At 41.2% G+C, this 24,464-nt stretch overlaps 3 protein-coding genes and 2 non-coding genes across 5 annotated transcripts; 3 read left to right on the plus strand and 2 right to left on the minus strand.

Annotated features, from left to right (window-relative positions):
* The first annotated feature begins 3,921 nt into the window (after positions 1–3,921).
* Positions 3,922–3,993, plus strand: trnad-guc (transfer RNA aspartic acid (anticodon GUC)). The gene has a single exon. It is a non-coding gene; the product is annotated as a tRNA-Asp (tRNA).
* A 456-nt stretch (positions 3,994–4,449) lies between these two features.
* On the minus strand, positions 4,450–4,914 carry LOC139915490 (histone H2B 1/2). Its single transcript, XM_071904135.2, has one exon. The coding sequence runs from the start codon at positions 4,906–4,908 to the stop codon at positions 4,534–4,536; it is 375 nt and encodes a 124-aa protein (XP_071760236.2). The 5' UTR covers positions 4,909–4,914; the 3' UTR covers positions 4,450–4,533.
* A 590-nt stretch (positions 4,915–5,504) lies between these two features.
* On the minus strand, positions 5,505–5,576 carry trnaq-cug (transfer RNA glutamine (anticodon CUG)). Its single transcript has one exon. It is a non-coding gene; the product is annotated as a tRNA-Gln (tRNA).
* A 2,001-nt stretch (positions 5,577–7,577) lies between these two features.
* Positions 7,578–13,379, plus strand: LOC139915489 (cornifelin homolog B-like). The gene is made up of 4 exons (XM_071904134.2): positions 7,578–7,625; positions 7,738–7,848; positions 9,034–9,188; positions 10,867–13,379. The coding sequence occupies exons 2-4, from the start codon at positions 7,746–7,748 to the stop codon at positions 10,990–10,992; spliced, it is 384 nt and encodes a 127-aa protein (XP_071760235.1). The 5' UTR covers positions 7,578–7,625; positions 7,738–7,745; the 3' UTR covers positions 10,993–13,379.
* Positions 13,380–13,565: 186 nt separating this feature from the next.
* nhp2 (NHP2 ribonucleoprotein homolog (yeast)) lies at positions 13,566–18,923 on the plus strand. The gene is made up of 4 exons (XM_071904136.2): positions 13,566–13,873; positions 15,059–15,128; positions 16,109–16,214; positions 18,002–18,923. Exons 1-4 carry the CDS (start codon positions 13,714–13,716, stop codon positions 18,125–18,127), a joined length of 462 nt encoding a protein of 153 aa, XP_071760237.1. The 5' UTR covers positions 13,566–13,713; the 3' UTR covers positions 18,128–18,923.
* The last annotated feature ends 5,541 nt before the right edge of the window (positions 18,924–24,464 follow it).

Raw genomic sequence — 24,464 nt, forward strand, 5'->3', positions numbered from 1 at the left:
GCTCGCTAGCTCGATCGTGGGCCCGCTACTCCTGGCGGGAATACGTAAGCAGACACTACTGCGCATGACCCGTGGGCCGCACATCACGGAAGTAAACCAGGAAGAGAAAAAAAATTTTGGCGTATGCGCTGGGTGAGCAGCTTACGTTCAAATGAATGGGCGGCCATTTTTCCGTTCATCCTCCAGTTATAGAACCTCCTTGCACTGCAGTCTTGAAGGTCCTCATTTTAAGCTCATGTCCACACAAGAGGAGAGAGATTCACCTTTGTATTTATTACATTTTATTTTGATATTCATGTGCTATATCTTATAATAGGTAACAAAAATACAGTGCTTTAAACACAAATTTTTTACTCAGTCTTTATTGCTTAATGGCGGGTAGGATATTCATCTCAAAATGGGGCCTCCACAGAAAATTTTGCCTAGGGCCTCCAACAGTTTAGAGCCGGCCCTGCCTATGTTTTTGACTCACATAGACACAAAGCTAGATATGACAAATACAAAATAATAGCTAATATTCATCTAATACTAAATTAATAACCTTACCTGGGTGGACTCTTTCACACTGAAGGTCGACCTATGTATTTCCCAGGTCATTAATCTGGTGTGAAAGGCTCCACTTTATTAAACAGTCTCATTCTTAAATCGTGGTAATGTGAGCAAAACAAAACAAAACGGATCTCATTTTCAATCTCATTCAGTTTGTTTGTGATACGGGACATTCACTATCGAAATCACATATCACATATCATCAGTCACCAAGCATGCCAATCATATCCCAGCCTCATCCCAAACTGGACTCTGCCTTGTGTTTGATACCTCTAGCATTTTGACGAGTCATAATGTAATAAAAAATATCTTAAATTAGCATTTTGAATAGTCATAATGTAATTAGAGATATCTTAAATTTGCATTTTGACTACTGATAATGTAATGAGAGATATCGTAAATGATAATTTACGATATCTCTCATTACATTATGACTAGCCAAAATGCTACTTTAAAATATTTCAGATATCTGTAATGAGAATTACTGGAACTACCACTGCTAGGCCTATACTGCTGCAGCAGTTGTAGTAGTAGCAGCAGCAGCAGCAGTGTTGTTGCTTGCCACTACTGACTACTCCCACTCGGCTTAAAAGTACTGCTGCAGCAGCAGCAGCAGCGGCACCCGCCGCATTCCCTGGAGCCCCTGGTAAAGCTCAACTGTGGACTTTGACAAAGGCCTACAACCCTATAAGATTAGATAAGATAAGATAGCTGCCACATCACCTGGTACAAACTATCAAAATTTACTAGAATTTTTTTTTTTTCTAATTAATTTTGATAGTTTGGACTGAGTGGCGGGTTTGCGTCAGCTCTTCAACAAACCGCGTTCGTTAGCCGCCACGCCACCCGGTCCAAACTATCAAAATGAAGTCAATTTTTTTTTTTTTTCTAGTTAATTTTGATAGTTTGGACTGGGTGGCAGGTTTGCATCTCTTTGTACCAACCACCACATCTTCTAACCCTAACCTCCCCTAAATCGCAACCACCAGACCACCTTTTGTAGGCTCCTGGCTGGCAGGCTAGCTTCAGCGGGAGGCGAACCGCGTCTGTTCGTACCAACCACCACCTCTTCAACGAACCGCCATCGCTAACTGCCAGACCGCACCTTTAGAGTGGCTGGCAGGTTGGCTTCAGCGGGACGCGAACGGCGCCTCTTCGTACCAACCACCAACTCTTCAATGAACCGCATTCGCTAGCTGCCACACCACCCAGTCCAAACTATAAAATTAACTAGAATTTTTTTTTTTTTCTTAGTTAATTTTGATAGTTTGGACTGGGTGGCAGGTTTGCGTCTCTTTGTACCAACCACCTCTTCTAACCCTAACCTCCCCTAAATCGCAACCACCAGACCACCTTTTGCAGGCTCCTGGCTGGCAGGCTAGCTTCAGCGGGAGGCGAACCGCGTCTGTTCGTACCAACCACCACCTCTTCAACGAACCGCCATCGCCAACTGCCAGTCCGCACCTTTGGAGCGGCTGGCAGGTTGGCTTCAGCGGGACGCGAACGGCGCCTCTTCGTACCAACCACCAACTCTTCAACGAACCACATTCGCTAGCTGCCACACCACCCAGTCCAAACTATCAAAATTAACTAGAATTTTTTTTTTTTTCCCAGTTAATTTTGATAGTTTGGACTGGGTGGCAGGTTTGCGTCTCTTTGTACCAACCACCTCTTCTAACCCTAACCTCCCCTAAATCGCAACCACCAGACCACCTTTTGTAGGCTCCTGGCTAGCAGGCTAGCTTCAGCGGGAGGCGAACCGCGTCTGTTCGTACCAACCACCACCTCTTCAACGAACCGCCATCGCTAACTGCCAGACCGCACCTTTGGAGCGGCTGGCAGGTTGGCTTCAGCGGGACGCGAACGGCGCCTCTTCGTACCAACCACCAACTCTTCAACGAACCGCATTCGCTAGCTGCCACACCACCCAGTCCAAACTATCAAAATGAAGTAGAATTTTTTTTTTTTCCTAGTTAATTTTGATAGTTTGGACTGGGTGGCAGGTTTGCGTCTCTTTGTACCAACCACCTCTTCTAACCCTAACCTCCCCTCAAATGAACTAGAAAAAAATAAATAAATAAAGAGAAAGTCTCCATACACGCCCATCAAGCGTCCAATAGTTACTGGTCTGAAATGAGGACTGTGTAAAAAGGTTCCCAGAAAGCCTCTTGCCGCGGTCCAAGCATTAGCTTTACCAGTGCCCAGGGGATACCTTACCGTGCATGGTAAGGTATGAAGCTCAATACCTCGAGCACGGCCTTTTATACTCTGGGCTGCTGTGACCAAACACGTCAGAATTCTGAATGTGATGTCATCAGTGCAGCTGTGATGTCATCAGTGCAGCTGAGACAGGCTCTGATTGGTAGAGCACAGTCCAGCTCCATCCAATGATGTCATAATCGGTTAGAATGGCGAAGCCATGTTCTGATTGGTTCCGATTGAATGCCCAAAATGAGTTTGGAATATTTGAAATTATATTTAGCCTTTTATGTAGAACCCTGTAAAAAAATAGAAAAAAGAGTTTACGACAGACTCCACATAGTGCCAAATAGTTGGAATTTGAATACGGTTTAATAGGGAAGATGTGAAGTTGACAACTTAAAAATGGCCAAAAACCTTTTTTTTTTAATTTTTTTTTTTTATCTCTAAATGAGACATATGGTCAGGGTATCTGCAGGGGTCTGATATCAGATAGAAAACAGTGGGACAAATTATAATAAACTGTAATCAGAGGACATATGAGAGAATGCAACACATAATAGACAGAAGAAACAATATACCTTCCCTCTTTTATGTTATTCTACTGTTGATGTTATTTTTATGGAACTATAATTATAAAAATACAAATTAATTTACTAGTACTAGATGTTACTTTTGCTTGTGGCACTGCTCCTACTTGACATTATAGGAACCTGTGCTGCATATAATTGAGGTTGCAGACAATATAGAACCTCCTTGATCCCTACCGCCCGCAGTGAAGGGAAAGAGCCTGAGGATCTGCCAGCGCAGGAGGATAGTTGAAAATCAGAGTTGATATAGCTACTACTAGAAAACGGCCTAAAAAAGTACAGTAAAATATTTAATATTACACATATTCAAGGCGAACATCCAAGTAACAGTTGAGTTTAAACATTTAAACTTTTCGATTTTTTAAGTATTTACATATTTCATTGTTGTATTCCCATATTTCAGAGGCGAGTGTTTCTCTCACTTGCCGGCGAAAGTGGGAACAGCGCCACCAGCCCATAGACTCCCACGGTGTGGCCAAAAATATATTGCATCCGTAGTGGTTTACAACTCCCACAGAAAATGAATGAACGGGTTTAGAGCAGTGTCACTACCACGTGACTGGGTCCCTGTGTTGAGCACCTCTCCTCGTTAGTATAGTGGTCAGTATCCCCGCCTGTCACGCGGGAGACCGGGGTTCAATTCCCCGACGGGGAGGAATCTGTTTTCTCTCTCAGAGCTTTATGGAGGCAGAAAGGAATCTGAACTCAAACTGATGGAGACACTGAGGAGGATTCATCTGGAAGGAAGGATGATATTAATGGATTTATCTATTGAGTCCACCGCAAGAAATCCTTGCCCTGACTAAGGAATGGTCCCTTCACATGTGGAAAAGTGGAAAAGACAGATGCATCATGAAATCTATGGAGCTTCTAATCTGCAAATGTTAATACAGACATGTGATTTACTGTGAGTGATGGAGAGTTAGGTTTAGACGACCCCCCCCCCAAAAAAAAAAAATGTTACTGTAGAGTTGGAGAGCAATAGAAAGTCCATTAAGTGGATAAATGTTTGCACAGCAGCAAATTGTCATAACAGCATGGATTGCTTTGAAGTGTACAGTAATCATTACACTAAAACCAATAACAAAACTAGATACCAGACTTCCCCATTGCTAACGCGTAAGTGAATCAGCTCTTTGTTGAAGTAGTGTGTGGCCCTTAAAAGGACCTTTGGGTGGATGTATCTCCAGGCGGTTTACTTGGAGCTGGTGTACTTGGTGACCGCCTTAGTGCCCTCGGACACGGCGTGCTTGGCCAGCTCACCGGGCAGCAGCAGGCGGACGGCGGTCTGAATCTCCCTGGAGGTGATGGTGGAGCGCTTGTTGTAGTGAGCCAGGCGAGACGCCTCACCGGCGATGCGCTCGAAGATGTCGTTAACGAACGAGTTCATGATGCCCATGGCCTTCGACGAGATGCCGGTGTCGGGATGGACCTGCTTCAGCACCTTGTACACGTAGATGGCGTAGCTCTCCTTCCTGGTCTTTCTGCGCTTCTTGCCGCCCTTGGCGGCGGTCTTTGTCACGGCTTTCTTGGAGCCCTTCTTGGGCGCTGACTTGGCGGGTTCAGGCATGACGCGGTCTCGGTACTTTACAGCAGAGAATGAGCTGAGCAGAGCAGAGCGGATGGTTTTGGAGGCAGCTGATGCAAATTCTGCTGTGCTGTTCCTCCTATACGATTGGTAGAGTTTTTGCAACCACACTGGGCATGCGCTGAATAAGGACCTCTCTCCCATAGAACTAGAATGGGTAGAACTGATATTCCCACTCAAATACGACTGTTATTTTCTTGACTGGCCTGGTACACTAAAGATTACAGAAAAAGACTATAAACGCAGCATTTGTGCATGTGTGAAATTCATAAAGCCTATGCGTTTTCATGATGAAATCATCAGTTTGTTGAACATGTCAGTGTTAGTTAAACATTACAACTTTCTGAGTCTCACACTGAAGACAAACTGAGCTACTCATTTTCATGGCAACATGATGAAAGATCAAACTTCTGTTTCATACTAGAGATTACTATGATACACCAGTAACATACCTTTCTATCTATTATATTTCTGTCTCAAATCATTCAATTCCACACAAAGACTTGATGCCTAATCTGTATTTCTGCACCAAAGGGATTTAGATCATAGATTCTGATTCATGAACTAAACTGAAAATCAGGTTCCACCGAGATTTGAACTCGGATCGCTGGATTCAGAGTCCAGAGTGCTAACCATTACACCATGGAACCACATAGAAACACCTGCTCTACTCTCTCTGGAACAAATCTCATCACTTTCAATCTAAGTCATTTACACAAACACAAGATCTCAAGTCAAGACTTTAGAAACCTTTTCAAGTCATCAAAGTACAAGTCAGAGTCAAGTCCCAAGTCACCTGAACCCAAGTCAAGTCAAGTCTCAAGTCTTCTCTTCATGCATCAAATCAAGTCTCAATCAATTCAAACTGTGACTCAAGTCCAAGTCATGCGACTCAAGTTCCCACCTCTGCTTCTTCATATATCTATTTTGTATATTTCAACTGTCACTTTTATTAATTTTAACTTTAACTTTTTTTTTTTCATCAATGTAAAAAAAGAAAGAAAAAAAAAATCAATCCGTGCTGCTCCTCATGTCAGCAGGCAGGAAGCAGAGCTGCAGCCGGACTGACGGGTTCGGCAGGTTCCTCCTCCTCCTCCTCCTCCCACTGAGGAGTGACGCTTCCAGTCCAGGAATCACAGCTGTCCCTCTCTTTCACACACACACACACACACACACACACAGGTAAGATATGAACTTCTTCAAAAGCTCTCAAAGAGGAACTATCAGTTTAGAAATTATCTGAGATTTCAGTATTATGAGTGGAGGAATGGTTTAGGTGGTAAAATGATCAGTTGAGTGGTTTTAGGTTACTGTAGAGTTTGAAATCAATTAAAATCTGATGTTTAAGTAAGTAGCAGAAAGTAAGATAAGTGTTTTAGAGGGAGGCTAGATAATGATGAGAGGCTTGCTCTTTCCAGTGACAGCCATTAATAACATTGATAGTAAATGGATTGGTAGATGAATGATAGTAGATGGAGTAAAGGGATATGATTGTCTAAGTAACCTTTCTTGTTATTTTATCAGGGACAAACATCATATTCTTAACATATATACCAATTTAAGTTGATCAATTGAGATATGTATATTCAATACATACTATAGGTTGCATTATGTATATTAATGTTATTAATGCTGTTGTCATATAAAGGATGATTTTCATGATCTTCTTCAAACCCCATTGGATAAACTCAAAAATGCATGATGGTCAAGCTAAAAACAAGGCAGCTTTTCTTAGCTCCTGAAAACTTTACATTTTGGAAAGACAAGGTTTTCACCCGACAGTGATGAAACATTTTATCTCAACTGATCAATTTAAATGTGGTTTCTGCCTCTCACCAAGAGAAAAGATACCAAGGGAAACACTTGCTAATTTAAACTCTCTACAGTGGCAAATAGATTCAGAGTTTCACCAGCTAACTTTATGTCTTAAAGGCTAGAGGGGTTTTTCAGACTGGGCACGACCCAAAAGACATAACATATTAACTTAAGATATCAACTTAACATATTAACGTAACATATATATTTATCTTGTGTCGTGATTTAGACCCGTCTCCTCCCTCCAGAAGCTTCTCTCCTGTCTCTCTCCTCCTCTCTGTCCCTCTGAGCTGTCCTGCTTTTGTATCTCAATGAAAAAAAATTAAGTATTACGGTCCACATTCCTTTTACAAAAATGAAAAGACAGAACTCAGTTTGACTCCTGTCCAAAGCAGCTAGCAGAATTGACATATATACTGTATATAGCCAAATCCAGAGTTTACCAGCAACTTCAAGGCCTAATTTTTGTATTTAAAGGGGGAAAAAGGTTTGTTTTTCCTGTCCCATAGCACAAAATCAGCATAATATGGCCGATAAGCTTGTTGAATACTAATGACTCAACGATTATTTTATTAATCTTTCTGGCTTTCATTTCAGGCTGAAAAGTTTCGTTCTCAAGCTAAAAAAAATCAAATGCCAAAGCAGTTTTATTATTCTGTATGTTTCCTCTTCACTAGGCGTTCCTGTTGGATGTCTGCTCTACTTAGCTAGCTTACTCTTCTCTATTGTGAAAATGCAACTTTATTATTTATGTCAATTACAGGCCACCATAGCTCAAGGGTGCAGGAGTATAGCGGGCTGTTGGCTCTGTTGCAGACTTGTAGGAGGACATTAGTTCGAACGTCTATCAGTGTTGTTGCAATTCATACAGATCACCAATATCGGTAATAGATTACGTAATACCCCTTTAAGACATCACTTTGAATGAGTAATATGTACTGAGCAGTCAGTGATGTGGCATGTGATAATGTCTAACTGCTGATTTCTGCTCTTCAGACATCAGAATGACTTCCCTGGTCATCAGTCAGCCGCGGCGCCTGGTGGTTTCCAGCGAGACGGATGATTGGGCGTCTGGAGTCTGCGACTGCTGCGACGACATGGCCGACTGTAAGTTCCTGGTGACTGACGGATGATGTCACCTCTGTGTTTTTTGGACGTGTAAACAGGTCTGCATGAGACCTCACCTGGGGCATTATGGGTATCTCGAGGCTGCAAAAGCTACAAGAGTTTTAACTGAACATACTGTAAGTGGCTGGCTGCGCTTGTCTCTCAGAAGAAGGTAATCTGAGGTCAGTTATACAGGCACAAGGTCAGTCTGCTCAGCAATGGATTACTGTAGCCTACATTGCTGTGCACAAATGTGCACATGTTTGCGATCTCAGGAAAGTAGTTCCGTAGTGCCGAAAATAAGTAATGAAGAATTTGTTCCCATTTGAATTTGATTTGGTAATAACTACAACAGTCTGACTTTTCGTGGTAACAGTTAGCGATTTTTAAAATGAAACTATGTCTTTGTGAGCTGTATTTAAAGGTTTTTAGCTTACAATTGGAGCCAATGACTTCCGGGTTGACGGCTAAAAACGGTACGTGGGAAGTCAGAAAGTAACGGGAGTAGAGCAAACGCATTGTTGATTTTGTTATTTTCATAGGATTTGTTGACGGTAAGCAATGCATTAAAAAACACCGGCCTTATCCTTTAACCCCGGGCTAACAGTTGGCCCACGGTTAGCTTAACCTCTTTTCACACAGACATTTAACCCATGGCTAACTCTTAGCCTAGGGCTAATGATTCACACAGCATTCTTGTAACCCCAGGGTTTACATGTCTGTATATTCTGTGATAATAGAATTTCAAATAAAAACATTTGAGCTCAGGAATGCCATGCATTGTTGCTTAGCAACATTGTGAAGGAATTTATTTGATTGGACAACACACAAGTGACACAAAAAAATGGCTGTGGCCGGAATTGATCTAATGGATCCATTCTAACCCTAACTAATGGATTCGAAAGTCTTCTAACCCTTTTCACACAGCCAACAGATAACCCCGGTTTTCAACGATTTTCTGGGAATAAGCCTGAACCCTGCTCCGGAGCAGGGCCAGCTGCCCTGGGCTAAAGTCAGGGTTATCCCACTTTGGAATTTGCCAGTGTGAAACGTTTCTTAGCCCGGGGCTAAGCGCTGTGTGAAAAGCCCTTTACTGTCTTAGTTGTTGAAACGTCTCCTCACCAGCGTCTGTATTCGTTATTGTTGTATTTATTTTACACTTCTGCGTGTTTCCCTGTGTGGAAGGCTGTTTGGCGTTCTGGTGCTGTCCCTGCTTCGCCTGTAAAACCACCAAGGCGTACGGTCAGTGTCTCTGTCTCCCCCTGCTGGACATCTTTGGCTGCATCCCGCCCGTCACCATGACGATGAGGGTCTCCATGCGCCAACGCTACGGCATCAAAGTAAGGCCACAAGACTTCATTTCTACTGCAGAACTTTGAGCTATTCAGATAAAGTGAGAATGTCACTCCTTCTGTGCAACACGTATTAAAGGTTTCATCGCTTGTCTGTACATTACAATAGTCTTGTTCAAATTTGACGTTCTACTGAGAGGCGGATACACCTTATCTTACTTGCTGTTGGTTTTTACATTCTGTATTATTTCCTTTTTCACTGTAATAGTAGAAGGCACTCAGAGCGCAAACCTCCGCCAACGCTGAACCATTCTCCAACCCAAACACATCATTCCTTTCGCTTAAATTTGAAGATAAATAGATTTTTTGACCCTGCAAATGAGGGCTGCATACATATGGCAAAAATGATAATCACAATTATTTTGCTAGGTAATGTGATCCTGATTATTAATCACGATTATTTTTCTGTTTCAGGAAACAAAATTATTTTATTGCATTTTTCCACTTTAACATATACATTTCTCAAAGTAGCAGCAGCTAGAAAGGTGTGTGTCTTTAAAATTCAAATAATAAATAATTACTACTTTATTAGGCTACTTTGGGGTGCAGCTGCAACCCGAAGGCAAACTGTACAGAAAAAAAACCAAAGTGCCTCCAGATGACAGGCGATGATCCACTTTTAGGAACTGAAACAACATTTTCAGGATTTTCCTCTCTGACGTCGGGTTGATGCGTTCTTATCCACTTCGGTCGTCGCTCCATTTTCCCACAAAATATAACAAACACTTCAATATCACCGAACCACATGATTAGTAATGGTGGAAAGTGGAAACAAAAAAATTGTGTTATGTGATTATTGATGATTAATTGTGCAGTCCTACTGCAAACATCCTCTTAGCATTTGGAGTCTCTGTCTCTGTTAGTCTGTCATAGTTATGGCTAAAAAAACGATTATCATCTAGGGGCGATCACACCGAGAAGCGTCGCTACAGGCGCAGCTGCTTCAAAAACGCGTAGGCAGACCGCGTCGGGAAAAACAGATTGGTGCGCAACCTCCTGCGATTTGGGGGTTGCGGTGGGCCATGTTGCGATTTTGATGGGGTTTCGACTGATTGTTCAGCCCTAATGTATAGTAATATGTTTGGGAGAAAGGATATTGTTAGTTATATTTTCTGATTTTAATATCATTTGGTTGTTTTGTCTGTAAGTGTCTTATCTGTTGTCATGCTTTTATGTTTTGTGTGGACCCCAGGAAGAGTAGCTGATGTTCTGCATTAGCTAATGGGGATCTTAATAAAATCCTAATCCTAATCCTGTGTATGGCCAAGTGGTTCATATACGCCTTGAAATGCATGCGTCTGCCAGGCCAAGAGGCGAACCATAGGCCATACCATAGGAAAACAATGGTTTTGCTGGTGACGCGTTTCTATAGCGACGCTTCTTGTGTGATCGCCCCCTAATGGTGGAAATCCAAACTCTGGATCACTACCAAAATCTATTCAATTGTTCCTTGGCCCAAGGCCGATCTGTCCACCACATTTCTTGGAAATCTGTTCAGAAGTTTTTGAGACGTCCTGCTGACAGACAGACAGACAAACTACCTAACCGTCACCCAAATCGGCGGTGAAACACAACTAGAATAACTTGTATGAAGTCATGCACACACACAATATGCACTCTCAGACTGAGTCGTCTCGCTCTGTGACACTGTCCTGTCTGTCTCCAGGGCAACATGTGTCAGGACTGTGTGTTCGCCACCTGCTGTTCGCCCTGCGTCTGGTGCCAGATGTCCAGAGAGATGAAGACAAGGAAATTCCCCGCTATGCTGGGAGACATCATCCACAGAAGATGAACCGTCCCGGTCCACATCGGTCTTACACCCCTACCCTGGCTCAAGAAAAGACCAGTGGCTGAGGAACATAAATAACATAAAGATCTACATGATGTGCTTTAGAAAACTGTGGAATTATTTGATAAATATTTTAGAAAAGAATCTTCAGCTGATCCTCAAGAGGAAAGTTCAAGATTGTAGAAGTGTCGAAGAAAGTGTTGAGATGTGGATGAGATTTTATTGTGATTGAGCAAGGCAGTCTGGAATTTGAAGTCAGAAAGTAACGTGCTAACTGGAGTTTTCCTCATTCCCCAGTCATGCAGTCAGACTGAGCTCGTTTGGCAGTTTGACACTGGCTTTTGTTGGATGAGTAATTGCAGCACAGGTTTTGCAGCCTAGTTCTGGAATGCAGGCTGAGGTTCATGAACTGTTTAGTGTTCAGCCTGACGTCATCAAATGTGTAGTTACAGTTACAAAAAGTGAATAAACCCCAATTTTGTGTTATATTCTAAGCAGGTGTGGTGTAAGAGTGTAAAGGTCGGATGGGCGGAGACATTTAGCTTCAACTGCAACGACCCGGATTCAATTCCCAACTCATGGAAATAAGTTTTCTACTCTTATTGAGATTTTCATTTTCAAAGAGTTTTACTGAAAATCCTTGGGAAAGTCGCCTAGTGTGTCCTTCACTTTATTTAACCATGACCAAAACTTTACCCAACATCAACCAAAGTTTACTTGCCTAAACCTAACCCTAAGATTAACCCCAACCTAAGTTGTATTTGTACAGTAATAGGTCATGTGACTGGCCATGCATAGCTATAGTACAGGGGTTCTCAATGTGGGGTCCTGCGACTCCCAGGGGTCCTTGAGGGGTTTCCAGGGGGTCCTCAGCAACATGAGGAACAATTTAATTTCACTATAACCTAATTCACTAGAAATTATCCCAATTAGAAAATGTGTAAGACTATTACAATTCTAGGTTTCATTATTATATTACTAACTCCACACATACAGTGTAGACGATTGTACAATTCAATATGCAATCAACAATGAAGATTTTCCTAAAAAGTTTGAGAATCCCTGGTAGAGTACGAATCAAGGGTGCATTACTTTTTCGTAATATGAACAGTGAGAACATGCAGTGTTGCACATACAGTATATTGTTCATTTATATCACAAACAAGTTTTCAGTGTGTAGGCTACTGACTGTTCTGCTGTTCTTTAACTGTAACGCAAAAAACAAAGAGGATGTTGAGTCATTACCAAGCTGCAAACAAGACAGCTAGGAGTAAACAACATTGATTCAAGTTAAAATGGTTAAAAAATATATATGTGATTAAGTTAAATACCATCTGTCACTTGTGGGCTCGTCTTTCATTATTTTTCATTATAATTCATGACTTCAGGCTGTGCGTCCGGCGCATGCTGCTCCTCAGGAAGACAGGTTTGAAAATCTGCTTTTAAAATCTTGTTTCTGGTGAGTTTTGTACGGTGGCATGTACATTACCTTCCAGGCACACATTGAGTATTAATATTTGTAGATTATATCACAAAATATTTAGACAGAATTGCTCATGTTGGTATTTAGTGATTGAAATTTGATTGAAATTGATCATGAGAACAGACAACAACGCACTTGTGCCGTTCACATTTTTGCAGTTTTTCTGTGTGGTTCCTCCACCTTGTTGATGGATGAGCAGCTAGCGATGAACACATTCTGTATATATGTTATCTACATGTGTAAATTGAATATGGGCTGTTTGATAAAGTCAATAGTTTTTACAAGGGATGGCCCTGAGGTGCAAAACAAATTTTATTTTGTGATTTTGTTTCTTGTTTTGTGAAATGTTGTTTTGATTTCTTATTTGTTTTGTTTTCTAATTTGTGGTTTTATTTTGCGAATTTGTTTTGTTTTTTGAAATGCTGTTTTGATTTCTTTTCTTTTTGTGATTTTTTTGTGAGTTTTGCACCTCAGGGCCACCGTACATGCCTGCAGTGTGTCCGTCTGCTGTACATGCAGACACTTTCTGCACATGTACCTTCTGTAGGCCTGGATGATGTGAATACTGTACATTTTGCACATCCTGTATATATGCTGTAATTTCATATAATTGTTTTCTTCAAATTCACAGATCTTTCTCATTTGTTATATATTGCATATATCTTGATTTATTTTTTATAATTTGTCATGTATTTAATACTGCATATATTTCATATTTTTGGTATATTTTCAAATTGTAGATTTTTTTTCTTGCCTCAATGTGTTTGACTGCTGTTATTTGTCACACTGTAGTTCATATTATCTTCATACTTTTAATTTATGTTTCAGTATTAGTTATGTCAATGTCAGTTGTGTTATGTTTATATCCCCCTTATTATCTTGAATAACATTTTTTTTTTCTCTCCAGCAATGCAATTTCCCCATGGGGTTTATTAAAGTTTCATCTTATCTCAAATATAGGACTCTTATTTTGGTACCACTTCTAAAGGAAAATCAGCTTCCTGCCTTTGTTCCTGTGTTTTCTGTTTCTGACCTGCCAGTACTCTCCGGTACACCAGGCGGCGCTGTGACTGATTCGCGATCCGCCCGTAAACAGAGAAAAAGAAGGGGAAGCACGTGTGTAACTTTCTTGCAGAGAGAGCATGTTGTCCGGCTAGCGAGATAGCAGATCAACTAACTACACAGCACAAACCGCCTTATCAATATCGATTAATTAGTTTAATCAGACTCTACCATAAGAAATGACAAAAACGAAGAAGGAGAAGGGAGCGGTGGAAGCGGAGGAGGCCGCCGGGGGGAACGAGAAGTCTTACCAGGAGCTGATCGCCAACATCAACCCCATCGCCCAGCCGCTGGCCACACGGAAACTCAGCAAGAAACTTTACAAATGCGTCAAAAAGGGTAAACAGTCGATGACAATAATAAGAGTGAATCAGATCAGCTAATGGTAAAATTGAACTTGTCGCGGAGGCTGGCAGTGACGCCTGTCTGTTAGCTGCCAGTCAGCCCTTTCTGCCATTATGTTAGCTTCTGGCTGGTTAGCCGCCATATGTTCCCGTTCTCGTGTGTGGAGACGTGAAACCAAACTCCATTGAAAAATCCAGCAGTTGAATGGTGTTTTGCGTGTCGACAAACGTTACATACGTCGTAGAACGGCACTTGAGAGCTTTTATATGTCATTGGGTGCTTGTGGTAATTTCGGCATACGTCCTATTCACCAAGCAGCCGTTTGTCTTCAATAAAATGCCAACTTTTTGGATTTGGTTGACACTGGCCGCTGCCTGCTCTGTACTGTCTTGGTGGAAGAAAATGGTTGGAATGTCAGGCAACCCAGTTTAAAAAAAAAAATACAATTTTATTGAAATAAAATGCTGCTTGGTGTATGCCGAATTGAAGAATGGTTCCGTTTGGTTCTGAAACGGGGTTTATTCAACTTCTACGACGTTTTGTTACGTTGGCAGATGAGCAAGGCAGCATCTGATTGCCAGATGTTTGAATGGAGTTTGGTGTGAGTATTTACATTCGAAAGAGAACATAGTAGTAGGCCATTCTGTTGTTGCTGCAGCCAGATGACCAATTATTTAAGAATTTAAGATTGAACCACAAAGCACTTGTGAAACACTGGAGTGGCTTGTTTTTTTCTTCCCAGCCAAACCTTTTGTAAACATTTCTTATAATTCTTGATTTTCATACTCCGTCACATTGTCTGTAATGCCCCAGTGTCAGAGTATTGAGACGTTTAGGTAGGTAGAGGTAGGGCCATAGTAAATAGGCAGAAAGTAAATATACACAACAGTTGTCAAGTTAACTATGAAGAACTGTTTGGGTCAACACCTAAACATAGTTATTAAAAAGTCGAGGTCCCGTCTGTGGATGGAAAAATACAAATGTCCTCGACCAGACAGCCCACGAATACGTAGCCAACTCCAGCGCCATGCTTTAATAGTCCAGTTAAAAGTCCAGCTTTGAGCAGAGAGAGAGTGGTGTAGATGAATCCAGCTCCAGATCTGAAATTTCTTTGTTAAACCATAAATCTAATAACCGGTCGTTTGGGTTTGTGTCTTCATGGCTTGTGTCTCCTTCCAGCCGCCAAGCTGAAGCAGATCAGACGTGGGGTGAAAGAGGTTCAGAAGTTCATCAACAAAGGAGAGAAAGGGTGAGTTACCAGCGTCTCCCGTGGGTGCTGAGGTTATGGGTGGTGATGATGATGATGTCATTGCCTACTGTACATCTACACATGTAACCAGAGGGGTCAGAGATCAGGGGCGAACGAGGAGGAGGAGTGAAGCGGTATAAAAACAGGACTGGAACAGCGTCACACCCTCGCCTCTTCATCTTCTGTTGCTATGGAGACCACTGTAAAGAATCTGCTATTCATCAACACAGCCATGTGTTTCTGTATGACGACAGTTTGAAAAAAATCTACATTGAGAGTGAAGATTAAAATCAAATTTGTTAGTTCTGCCTCCATCTATATTTGCCGTCAGTTAAAGAAAATCTTCAACATTTTATGGCGGTTATATACAAAGATTAATGCGCAAATAATTAGAGGGAAAGAAGCAAAGAATGACAAGACGTCTCATTGCTACAGCTTGTTTAGCTTATTTGAACGCCCACATCCAAGATGGCGATAGTCAGTTGTTGTAGCGTTCCGCCTTGTTATCGTATGGTATTTTTATTTTATGATCAAAAAACACCAACGTAGGTGGCTTCACTGCCTAGTTTGCCGCCTGTGTCGCCGCCTTTATGCAATTCATGACAGCAAGAGGGAGATACAGAAGTCCGCAAAAAACTTCCACATGTCCTAGCTGTAATTATTACTAGGAAGCAGACATGAGCTGTGTGTCCCGGTCGGCAGCTCGTATTAAGGGTTAATCCGACGTGGCGCGAGCGCGGCAGAACCCGCTGCCCCGCTGTGAATGTTTAGCAGGAGGAAACGCCACATGAAGCACGCTCAGTGTCACTGTCGGATTTAGAAGTGTGTTTACGGTCTCTGCCTGGGGAACAGCCGACGTTATCGAGCTATCGGCTGCAGTTTTTCCCTGCAACAACAAGGCACTCTTATAGTTCATGTGTGTTAGGGTGTAAGGGGATCTAACACTAACACCCCTCTCTGTCTGTGTGTCTTGTCTGTAGCATCGTGGTGCTGGCAGGCGACACTCTGCCCATAGACGTCTACTGCCACCTGCCTGTCATGTGTGAAGACAGGAGTCTGCCGTACGCCTACATCCCATCCAAAGTGGTGAGTCTGCCGCCGGGAGGAAACTCACAGCTCCTCTCAGGGGGTTTCACTTGATGGGATGAGAGCAGAAGAGTTTGTAGAAAGAGAAGTTGTTGCTGATGTTTTCAGGAAGATGTTTCAGATTCCCGCCGGCCGAGAGACGGTGACTCTGGCTGCTCGAGTCGCTGCCGTCAAGATGCCGAAATGTTGAATTTAAAGCAAATGCATTCCTTAGTAGGGGTGTAACGATACACTCGGCCCACGGTTCGGTACAATGACATTATTTTTAACAATGTTTAAATGGAAACAAATTATGACTGTAGAAGATTCATTCCTTATTGCTTAGACATAAAATGTAAAAAAAAACAATATTTTCAACTTGAAGTTTAACCTATTCCTACAGTTTCTTTTATAATTTCTTTCTTTGTTATATATTTTTATATATTTTTCAGTGCAAAAAGCAAATAATAGAATCTGTTGAATAAAATAAATCAGCTTTTAACAGCGGATGCTTGTCTAAATGAAACAAATTGTAAATTAAAATAAAATGTCTAAACGAGGATGTCCTCTTTACAGTTAAGTGCAAATGTCTGAACATGGTTGATCTAACATTCTCCAAACACCTTAGCTGGCAGGCAGGCCACAAAACTTCAACTTAAATTAAAACAACAAATATGTTCAGACACTGATTTTCTAACCTAGGAAGACATGTTTTATTGATAAGCTGTACTTGATATCGCGAACCATTTTTCACCTCCACGATGCCTATCGTCACGTTTTTGGATCTCGAAATTTCGTTCCACGATATATCGTTACGCCCCTCTTCCTTGGTATCATATTATTGATTCTATAACAAACCCATGGCAACAAAACAAAAAAGCTGAAACAATGAAATAACCCAAAGTCACACGAAATAACACATGAAGTAGTTTAACATGCAATAACACATCATACAAATAAAGAGCAAAGTGAGCAGAACACCAAACACACAGAACAAAAGAGCCACTACAGGTGGATACAGTGGGTTCATTAGTCTAATTAACCAATCACAGCGCAGCATCCCTTGGGTCATCACTGTTGGTCAGGAATAGTACACATCAATACCAAAACTAAAAAAGAAAAATCTAAATGTTTATCCAAATAACCGATCACAGCATCATCTTTCGAGACATTAATATTAGTTACAGATAACAAACCGTCTACAACATCACATTGAGGACAGATTCACCATTCATACCTCTTGGTTGGGTTGTTGGAAGTGTAATATACTGTGTGTTATAGACTGTTTTAGAAATGACAAAGTGCAAATGATAACCCCGAGTCATCTGGAGCATTCCTGGTAAAATGTAAGGCAAAATTAATTAAAAATGTGTCTCGTTTTTGTTTTTTCTTTCAGAGGATTGAGCTTGTGAATGTCAATTTTTATGCAGACGGATGATAAAACGAGAAGAGCCACAACTGAGTAGATTAGCGGTTGTGGAGAAACTTTTCAGTAGCGTTACTCTGTGCAACATTAAGTGAGTGTGTGTCTCATGCTTCAGTGTCTGGTAGAAAAAAAACAATCTTGCCAGTCTCTTCTATTCTCAAAAGTGACGATGTCTGTTAAATGACTTGGAAACTCAAGTCACTGTGGCTGCTGGGTGAACGGGTTAAATTTCTCCGTCCTGATCAACAATTATCTAGTTTAATTTCCGTCTGTTCATTAGTTCCCACAGGTGTTTTCTAAGCGGGAAAACGATCTAAACGTCTGGTTTTCTTGTCGTTCTCTCTCTCTCTCTCTCTCCCTCTCTCTCTCTCTCTCTCTGCAGGATCTGGGTTCATCAGCCGGCTCCAAGAGGCCGACCTGCGTGATCCTGATCAAACCGCACCAGGAGTACCAGGAGGCCTACGACGAGTGTCTGGAGGAGGTGTCCGGCCTGCCCAAGCCCCTGTGAAACACACACACTGCTCAAGACCCAACCCCCACTCTATAAATACACACACACACACACACACATCCATAAGCACACACACACTCAGACTGTTCTGGAGCATCGAGCTGAACGTTGCTCTGGGTTTTTTCCAGGAAGGGGATGTTTTTTTTTTTTTTGTTTCTTCATTGTTTTAGAGGTTTTGGACTTGAATTTCGCCCTCTCAAGTGATCCCACTGCAGGACCTGAATATAAGAAGCTCATAAAGACCGTATGAAATGAACTAGGACCTTTTTTGTGTTAAGTGAAACCCTTCAAACGAAGAACAAAAGCCTGTTTTACGTTTTCAAATGAGCAATGCTTGCAAATCTCATGTGAAGATTGTATGTTGTGCAGGTTGTGTGCATTTAGAGTTGAAGACGAGAGGTTTTGTCCTTTTTAAAGCAGCGGTTCTCAGCCTTTCTGCTGTTCAGCCTCCAGACCTCGTGTCCTCAGAGGCTTCAGGTCTAAGGAGCCAGATTTCCAGGCAAAACAACTTTGAAAATATGATTCCACACAGCAAAGCTAGGAATGTGTTTTCTCACAAATGTGTCATAGACTTCCTTACATGGACTCATTTCTCCAGGAACCACCAGTCTTGAGTCGATGTGGAGCTGCAGAGGGATCAGGAGTTTCTGCTGTTCAGTCTGATATTTTGTTTTATATGAAACGACGATGTATCACCATAAGTTTTCAAATAAGTATTTGTTTGATGTTGCAAATTATAACTAAAAAGTCTTGATTGTGACTTGTTTTTTAATTAAAAGAAATGTTAACCCAAGTTGTTTGAATGAAGTGTCTGACCGACTCAGCTCTTATTTAAACATCAGATGAAAACTGCCAACATCCATTTAAATCAGGTTAGAATTACAGCCATTAACTTTGCAGCCAGTGTGTTTAGGATTGTACAGTCAACACCAGAGGTTGCTGAAGTCCCAAGTCAGTCTCAAGTCTTGAGGAACAAGTCTCAAGTCTAAATGTAGAACAGCAAGTCAAGTCAGAACAAATCAAGAGTCCAGTATCAATTTAATATCTTAAAGAAAACTAAATATCTAGGACTTTTCAATGCAATATGGTTTTAATAGGATAAAAACTTGGTAAGAGCATCATGAGTTTGATTTCTATAATCAGTTTCAACTTCAATAAATTCAATCATTCCATACAAATTCAGAAAACAGAATTTAAATTCAGTCGTCCACTGGAACAAATCTCATCACTTTCAATCGAAGTCATTTACACAAACACAAGATCTCAAGTCAAGACTTTAGAAACCTTTTCAAGTCATCAAAGTACAAGTCAGAGTCAAGTCCCAAGTCACCAGAACCCAAGTCAAGTCAAGTCTCAAGTCTTCTCTTCATGCATCAAGTCAAGTCTAAAAGTCTAGTAAATATGTGACTGGAGTCTCCACCTCTGGTCATCACACATCGTTTGCCATGTGAGTGTTGCATCAAAACTGAAAATGTAGCACATGTAAAGCTTCATCTGAAGGAGTCATATAATTGGAATAATCCTCAGTCGCCTCGTGCGTCCATCACATGTATGTGGAACTGAACTGGTCCCATGTGCTGCAGGTCAACTCAAAGTTACTCAACATACTAAGCACATGCAGTTTTGGTCTAATTCCCTGTTCTGGTCCCATGTGATTCTGCTGCAGTTTGAAGTGTGATGCTGATTTAACATTGTGATAAAAGCACTGAATCAAAGCACCTGGCCTGTAATTAACCCTGACCTCTGACCTCTGACCTGAACAGGGTTTGTATCCCCCAACACACACACACTTCAGACACACACACTATTCAGGCTTCATATACTTAAACTTGCTTATTGACTTTACATAACTGCTGATAGTGATGTTTTTACCTTTATTGTTTAATTTTGTTCACTCACTGTACTGTTGCTCTGGATCAGAGCGTCTGCTAAAGGTTTATATTGTAAAACTAACTGGATGGTTTTGAGATAAAATCATGAGCTACATTAAGAGTGGCTGTTCGGTGTTTCAGCCACAAGGTGGCAGCATGGTGTCGCCGTGCTCTGAGTGAGAGCACCGTGCCTAGAATTAACATTTTTGGCCACAAGATGGCAGCGCTGTATAATATAATATGGACAGTATTTGGGTTTGTGTGTCGAAGCACTGTGTCATACAGACCTTTGTATTTGTATTTATTTAGGACCAAAAATGACAGCAGTTACAGGTGGAAAGTAACAAAGTTCATTAACTCAAGTTCTGTAGGCTACTTCAGTTTTGAGGTTCTGGCACTTTACTTGAGTATTTCCATTCTGTGAGACTTTCTACTTTTTCCTCCTCTACATTTATCTGACAGCTGGAGTCACTAGTTACTTTGCAGAATAAGGTTTTACATGCAAAACATACAATAAGCTCATAAAATATGTTGCATTGTTAGAGTTTAAACTCCCCAACAGTATATGGAGCAGTTAGACCGACAACATTAAAATACTTCTGACAGGTTCATGCTTCAATAATTTAACTCTCTGACAGAATGACGACTTTTACTTTTCATCCTTCAGTACATTTTACTGTTGATACTTCTATACTTCTATAAGTAAAATATTGAATGCAGAACTTTTACTTTTACTGGTGTATTTTTCCATTATGGTGTTGCTACTTTTAATTATAAGTAAAGGATTTGAGGACTTTTTCCACCACTGACAAAAAGTAACCAAAGAGAAACAAATAGAAGTCAAAGAGGCTACGTGTTTGTTGTTGATGTGGTCGAGCAGGAATCCCACAGAACATTACACAGCACTAAAGCATTATTATGAAGTTGTTTTGTGGCACAGAGAGGCAAGCATCACTTCAGTTGGTGAAACAGGATAATACTGATGGTTGAGAGTCTGTCTAGTTGCAGCCTGTGTGTGTGTGTGTGTGTGTGTGTGTGTGTAGCCCACACTCAGCTGTTGATATTTGACATATTTCATGCTGAAACAGACAGAAACTGTCCCAGTTGTTTGTTGTGAAGAAGCGGCTCAGTATAAAACCAGCAGCAGCAGCTCCGGCTGCCTCAGCACAGCTCCGGCTGGAGAAACTACAGCAGACAGGAACACGTTTCAATTCAATTCTCAAACCATTTGTTCTGAAGTCGCTGTACATGTGGATTACATGAGCCAAGAGGAGAAACTAAACACCAGACTTCGTACCACAGATGAGGAATACGCTGCAGCAACCTGAGGAACCTGACAAACCTGATCTGGATCTGGAGAAATGATGGAGATTTGTCACAATGGACACAAATACAGATGAAAACAATAGAGATGCATAACAAACAGTGGAGAACTACTTTCATCACTGAGAATGTTAGCATAATGTGGCAAAAATATGTATTTTTCATTATTTTCACAGAGGAATTTTGCGGATTTTAGGCATTATGTGGGTTTCAGCTCCACCTCTCCACTAGCAACCATGGAAATTGTCCTTATATTGGTTTCCTGTATGTAATAACTAAAATGTAGATGATGGTAGATGATAGTGCAGAGTATCCAGCGGCACAGGATCAAGTCTTCATCCTCTGGTTTCTGTCTCAGAGGGGAAGTTGTAACTGACTGGACTGTCCAACATCATAACAATTAACATCAGGATTTCTTACACAATCTGGTATTTCTCTTTAAAGGCTAAACTGACTTTTTCCAGGATCACTTTTACAGCCAAGTGGAACGAATGTACAGGAATTTGTAGGAATTGTTTTGCAGGAGGTTATTCTGGGAAAAATAGGTGTTTTCCGAAAATATTTTTTATTTGATTTTTTCAGCTTTTAATTTATTTTGACTTATGGTCATGGTCAGGGAAAATACAGTCCTGCAACATCACCGCCTGCTTCAGAGTGAATGAGTGAAAAAGTGGATGTGAGAGTGACTGAGGGAAAACTGAAAGTGCTGACTCAGTTTCCCTGAAGAAGCATCGGCGCTCCTCGGTTTCTGGGATCGAGATACCGATTGTTTTGAAGCTGTCAATAGTTGATATTTGGTGCCAGTATTCAATATTTTAAAATTGTCAAAATGCCCCCAAAAAATCCAAGTATTCAGTGTTTCCTCCAGAGTTTTCTTCTTGTCAAGGTGGAAAAGTCTCTGTGCTGTTTGCATTTAGACCAAGATGGGACACTAAAACTCTCCACTGAAAACCAGACTGGTTATTATTATTAGTTAAATTATTTCAGGCCTTTAGCAGGTGTAAATCTGAAAATAAAAAGAGAAGCTGGAGAAGAGGGGGATGAAAAAAAAACTTGATTACCAACAGAGAAAGAGTGGATAAAGAGAAGGGAGAAGCAGTCACAGTTGAAGGAGGAGAAGAAGAAGAAGAAGAAGAAGAATGAAAATATGTTGAAATAGTACAGAAAGTGTTAGAAAAGAGGGGATGATGGGGGAAGAAAACAACAGAGGGAAGCAGGAAGAGAAGAACAGATAAGAAGGAAGGAGGGAAAGTGACACCTGTCCTCAGATCAGTATCAGAGAGAGGAGAGGAGCATGACCTTAACTTCAATGTTGCTCTCTCTCTCTCTCTCTCTCTCTCTCTCTCTCTCTCTCTCTCTCTCTCTCTCTCTCGTCTCTCTCTCTCTCTCTCTCTCTCTCTCTCTCTCTCTCTGTCTCTCTCTCTCTGTCTGTCTGTCTGTCTCTCTCTCTCTCTCTCTCGCTCTCTCTCTGTCTCTCTCTCTCTCTCTCTCTCTGTCTCTCTCTCTCTGTCTCTGTCTGTCTGTCTGTCTCTCTCTCTCTCTCTCTCTCCATCTCTATCTCTGTCTCACCCTCTCTCTCTCTCCCTCTCTCTCTCTCTCTCTGTCTCTCTCTCTCTCTGTCTATCTCTCTCTGTCCCTGTCTGTCTGTCTGTTTGTCTGTCTTTCTCTCTCTCTCTCTCTCTCTCTCTCTCACCCTCTCTCTCTCTCTCTCTCTCTCTCTCTCTCTCTCACCGTCTCTCTCTCCCTCTCTCTCTCTCTCTCTCTCTCTCTCTCTCTTTCTCTCTCTCTCTGTCTGTAATTATGAACGGTGAGCTAAATTTAATATGTTTTTTTCTGGGTTTCTTGTTTCAGTGTGGTTTAAAACACGATGGCCAATAAAGAACGGAAATCAAAAGCTGACAGTCTGATCCTTTGACTTTTTTCCACCTGGTTTTAGTTTAGTTCAGTTTATTCAACAAAGACAAGAGGCAGGATTACTTTACCTTACATGAAGTCACAGACTTATTTCCACTGTGGCCCCTGATATCAGCAGCACAGATAACATAGTCGACCAATTATTGTATACAATCTGACTAAAGTGAGATCAAAGTAAGATCTCACTGCTTTACCTCACACCTGTCTAATGCATCACATGCTGCCACTATTTTGACTATCTGGGAATATTTAATTGTATTTATTGTCAGGTTCTGAGTGTGTTTGGTTTCAAAGGTCAAAGTATGACTAAGAGTTGTGTGTCATGTTGATGATCCAGGAAATGAAGCTTAGCATATTCTATTATCTTACTGTGACGCTTGTTTTTGTGGATCTTAGTTTGGGTTGATTACATGGGGATGATACAATATTGACAAAATCATAAAAACATTTTTTAAAAAGTTTGGGTTGATCCTGCGTTGATAGGAGTATAAAGTCAAAGAAAAATATCTCACTTTCACTTTAGGTATGACTGTGTCCAGCCCAACCCTGTGTGTGTGTGTGTGTGTGTGTGTGTGTGTGTGTGTGTGTGTGTGTGCACAACTGTGTTTTTGACCCCTATCTGGTCTCTGAGTATTTTTCCACCATCGTTAAATGTCACAATAAAAACCAGCGGCACAGACACAAATATGGGGCCTTTAACTTTACAGATGAGGAGAGATACGGTGTGTGTGTGTGTGTGTGTGTGTGTGTGTGTGTGTGTGTGTGTGTGTTGGGGGGGGGGGACAAACAGTCAGGAGCAAAGATTCTCAGCTTCTAATGTTACAGATAGATGGGTTTGGTAGTCATGAGGGAAAAAGACTCCAAAATAGATTAAAAAGTCTTTATGCCGTTTGGCTTCTCATTATGAAAAGTTACAAACTGTTCCCAAAATCTGGATCTCTTTTTCCTCATGAATAGAAGGTTTTTTATTTTATTTTTATTTTTTTCTTAATTCCTTAAAAGTGACATTTTGGATGAAGCAATATCCTAAGTAAGATTTCCGCTTCCTCTCATTTACTTCTAGACATAGATGAGTTTCAATTCAGAACAGTGTTAGATTTTGATCATCTTCTCATTCTTCTGAGACTCTGCTGGCTCATCATGCTCCTCTCAGCTCTTTCAGTTTGTTTCTCTCAGCTCTTTCAGTTTGTTTCTCTCAGCTCTTTCAGTTTGTTTCTCTCAGCTCT

Source organism: Centroberyx gerrardi, chromosome 11 (genome assembly GCF_048128805.1).
Source record: "Centroberyx gerrardi isolate f3 chromosome 11, fCenGer3.hap1.cur.20231027, whole genome shotgun sequence".
NCBI classification, from domain to species: Eukaryota; Metazoa; Chordata; class Actinopteri; order Beryciformes; family Berycidae; genus Centroberyx; species Centroberyx gerrardi.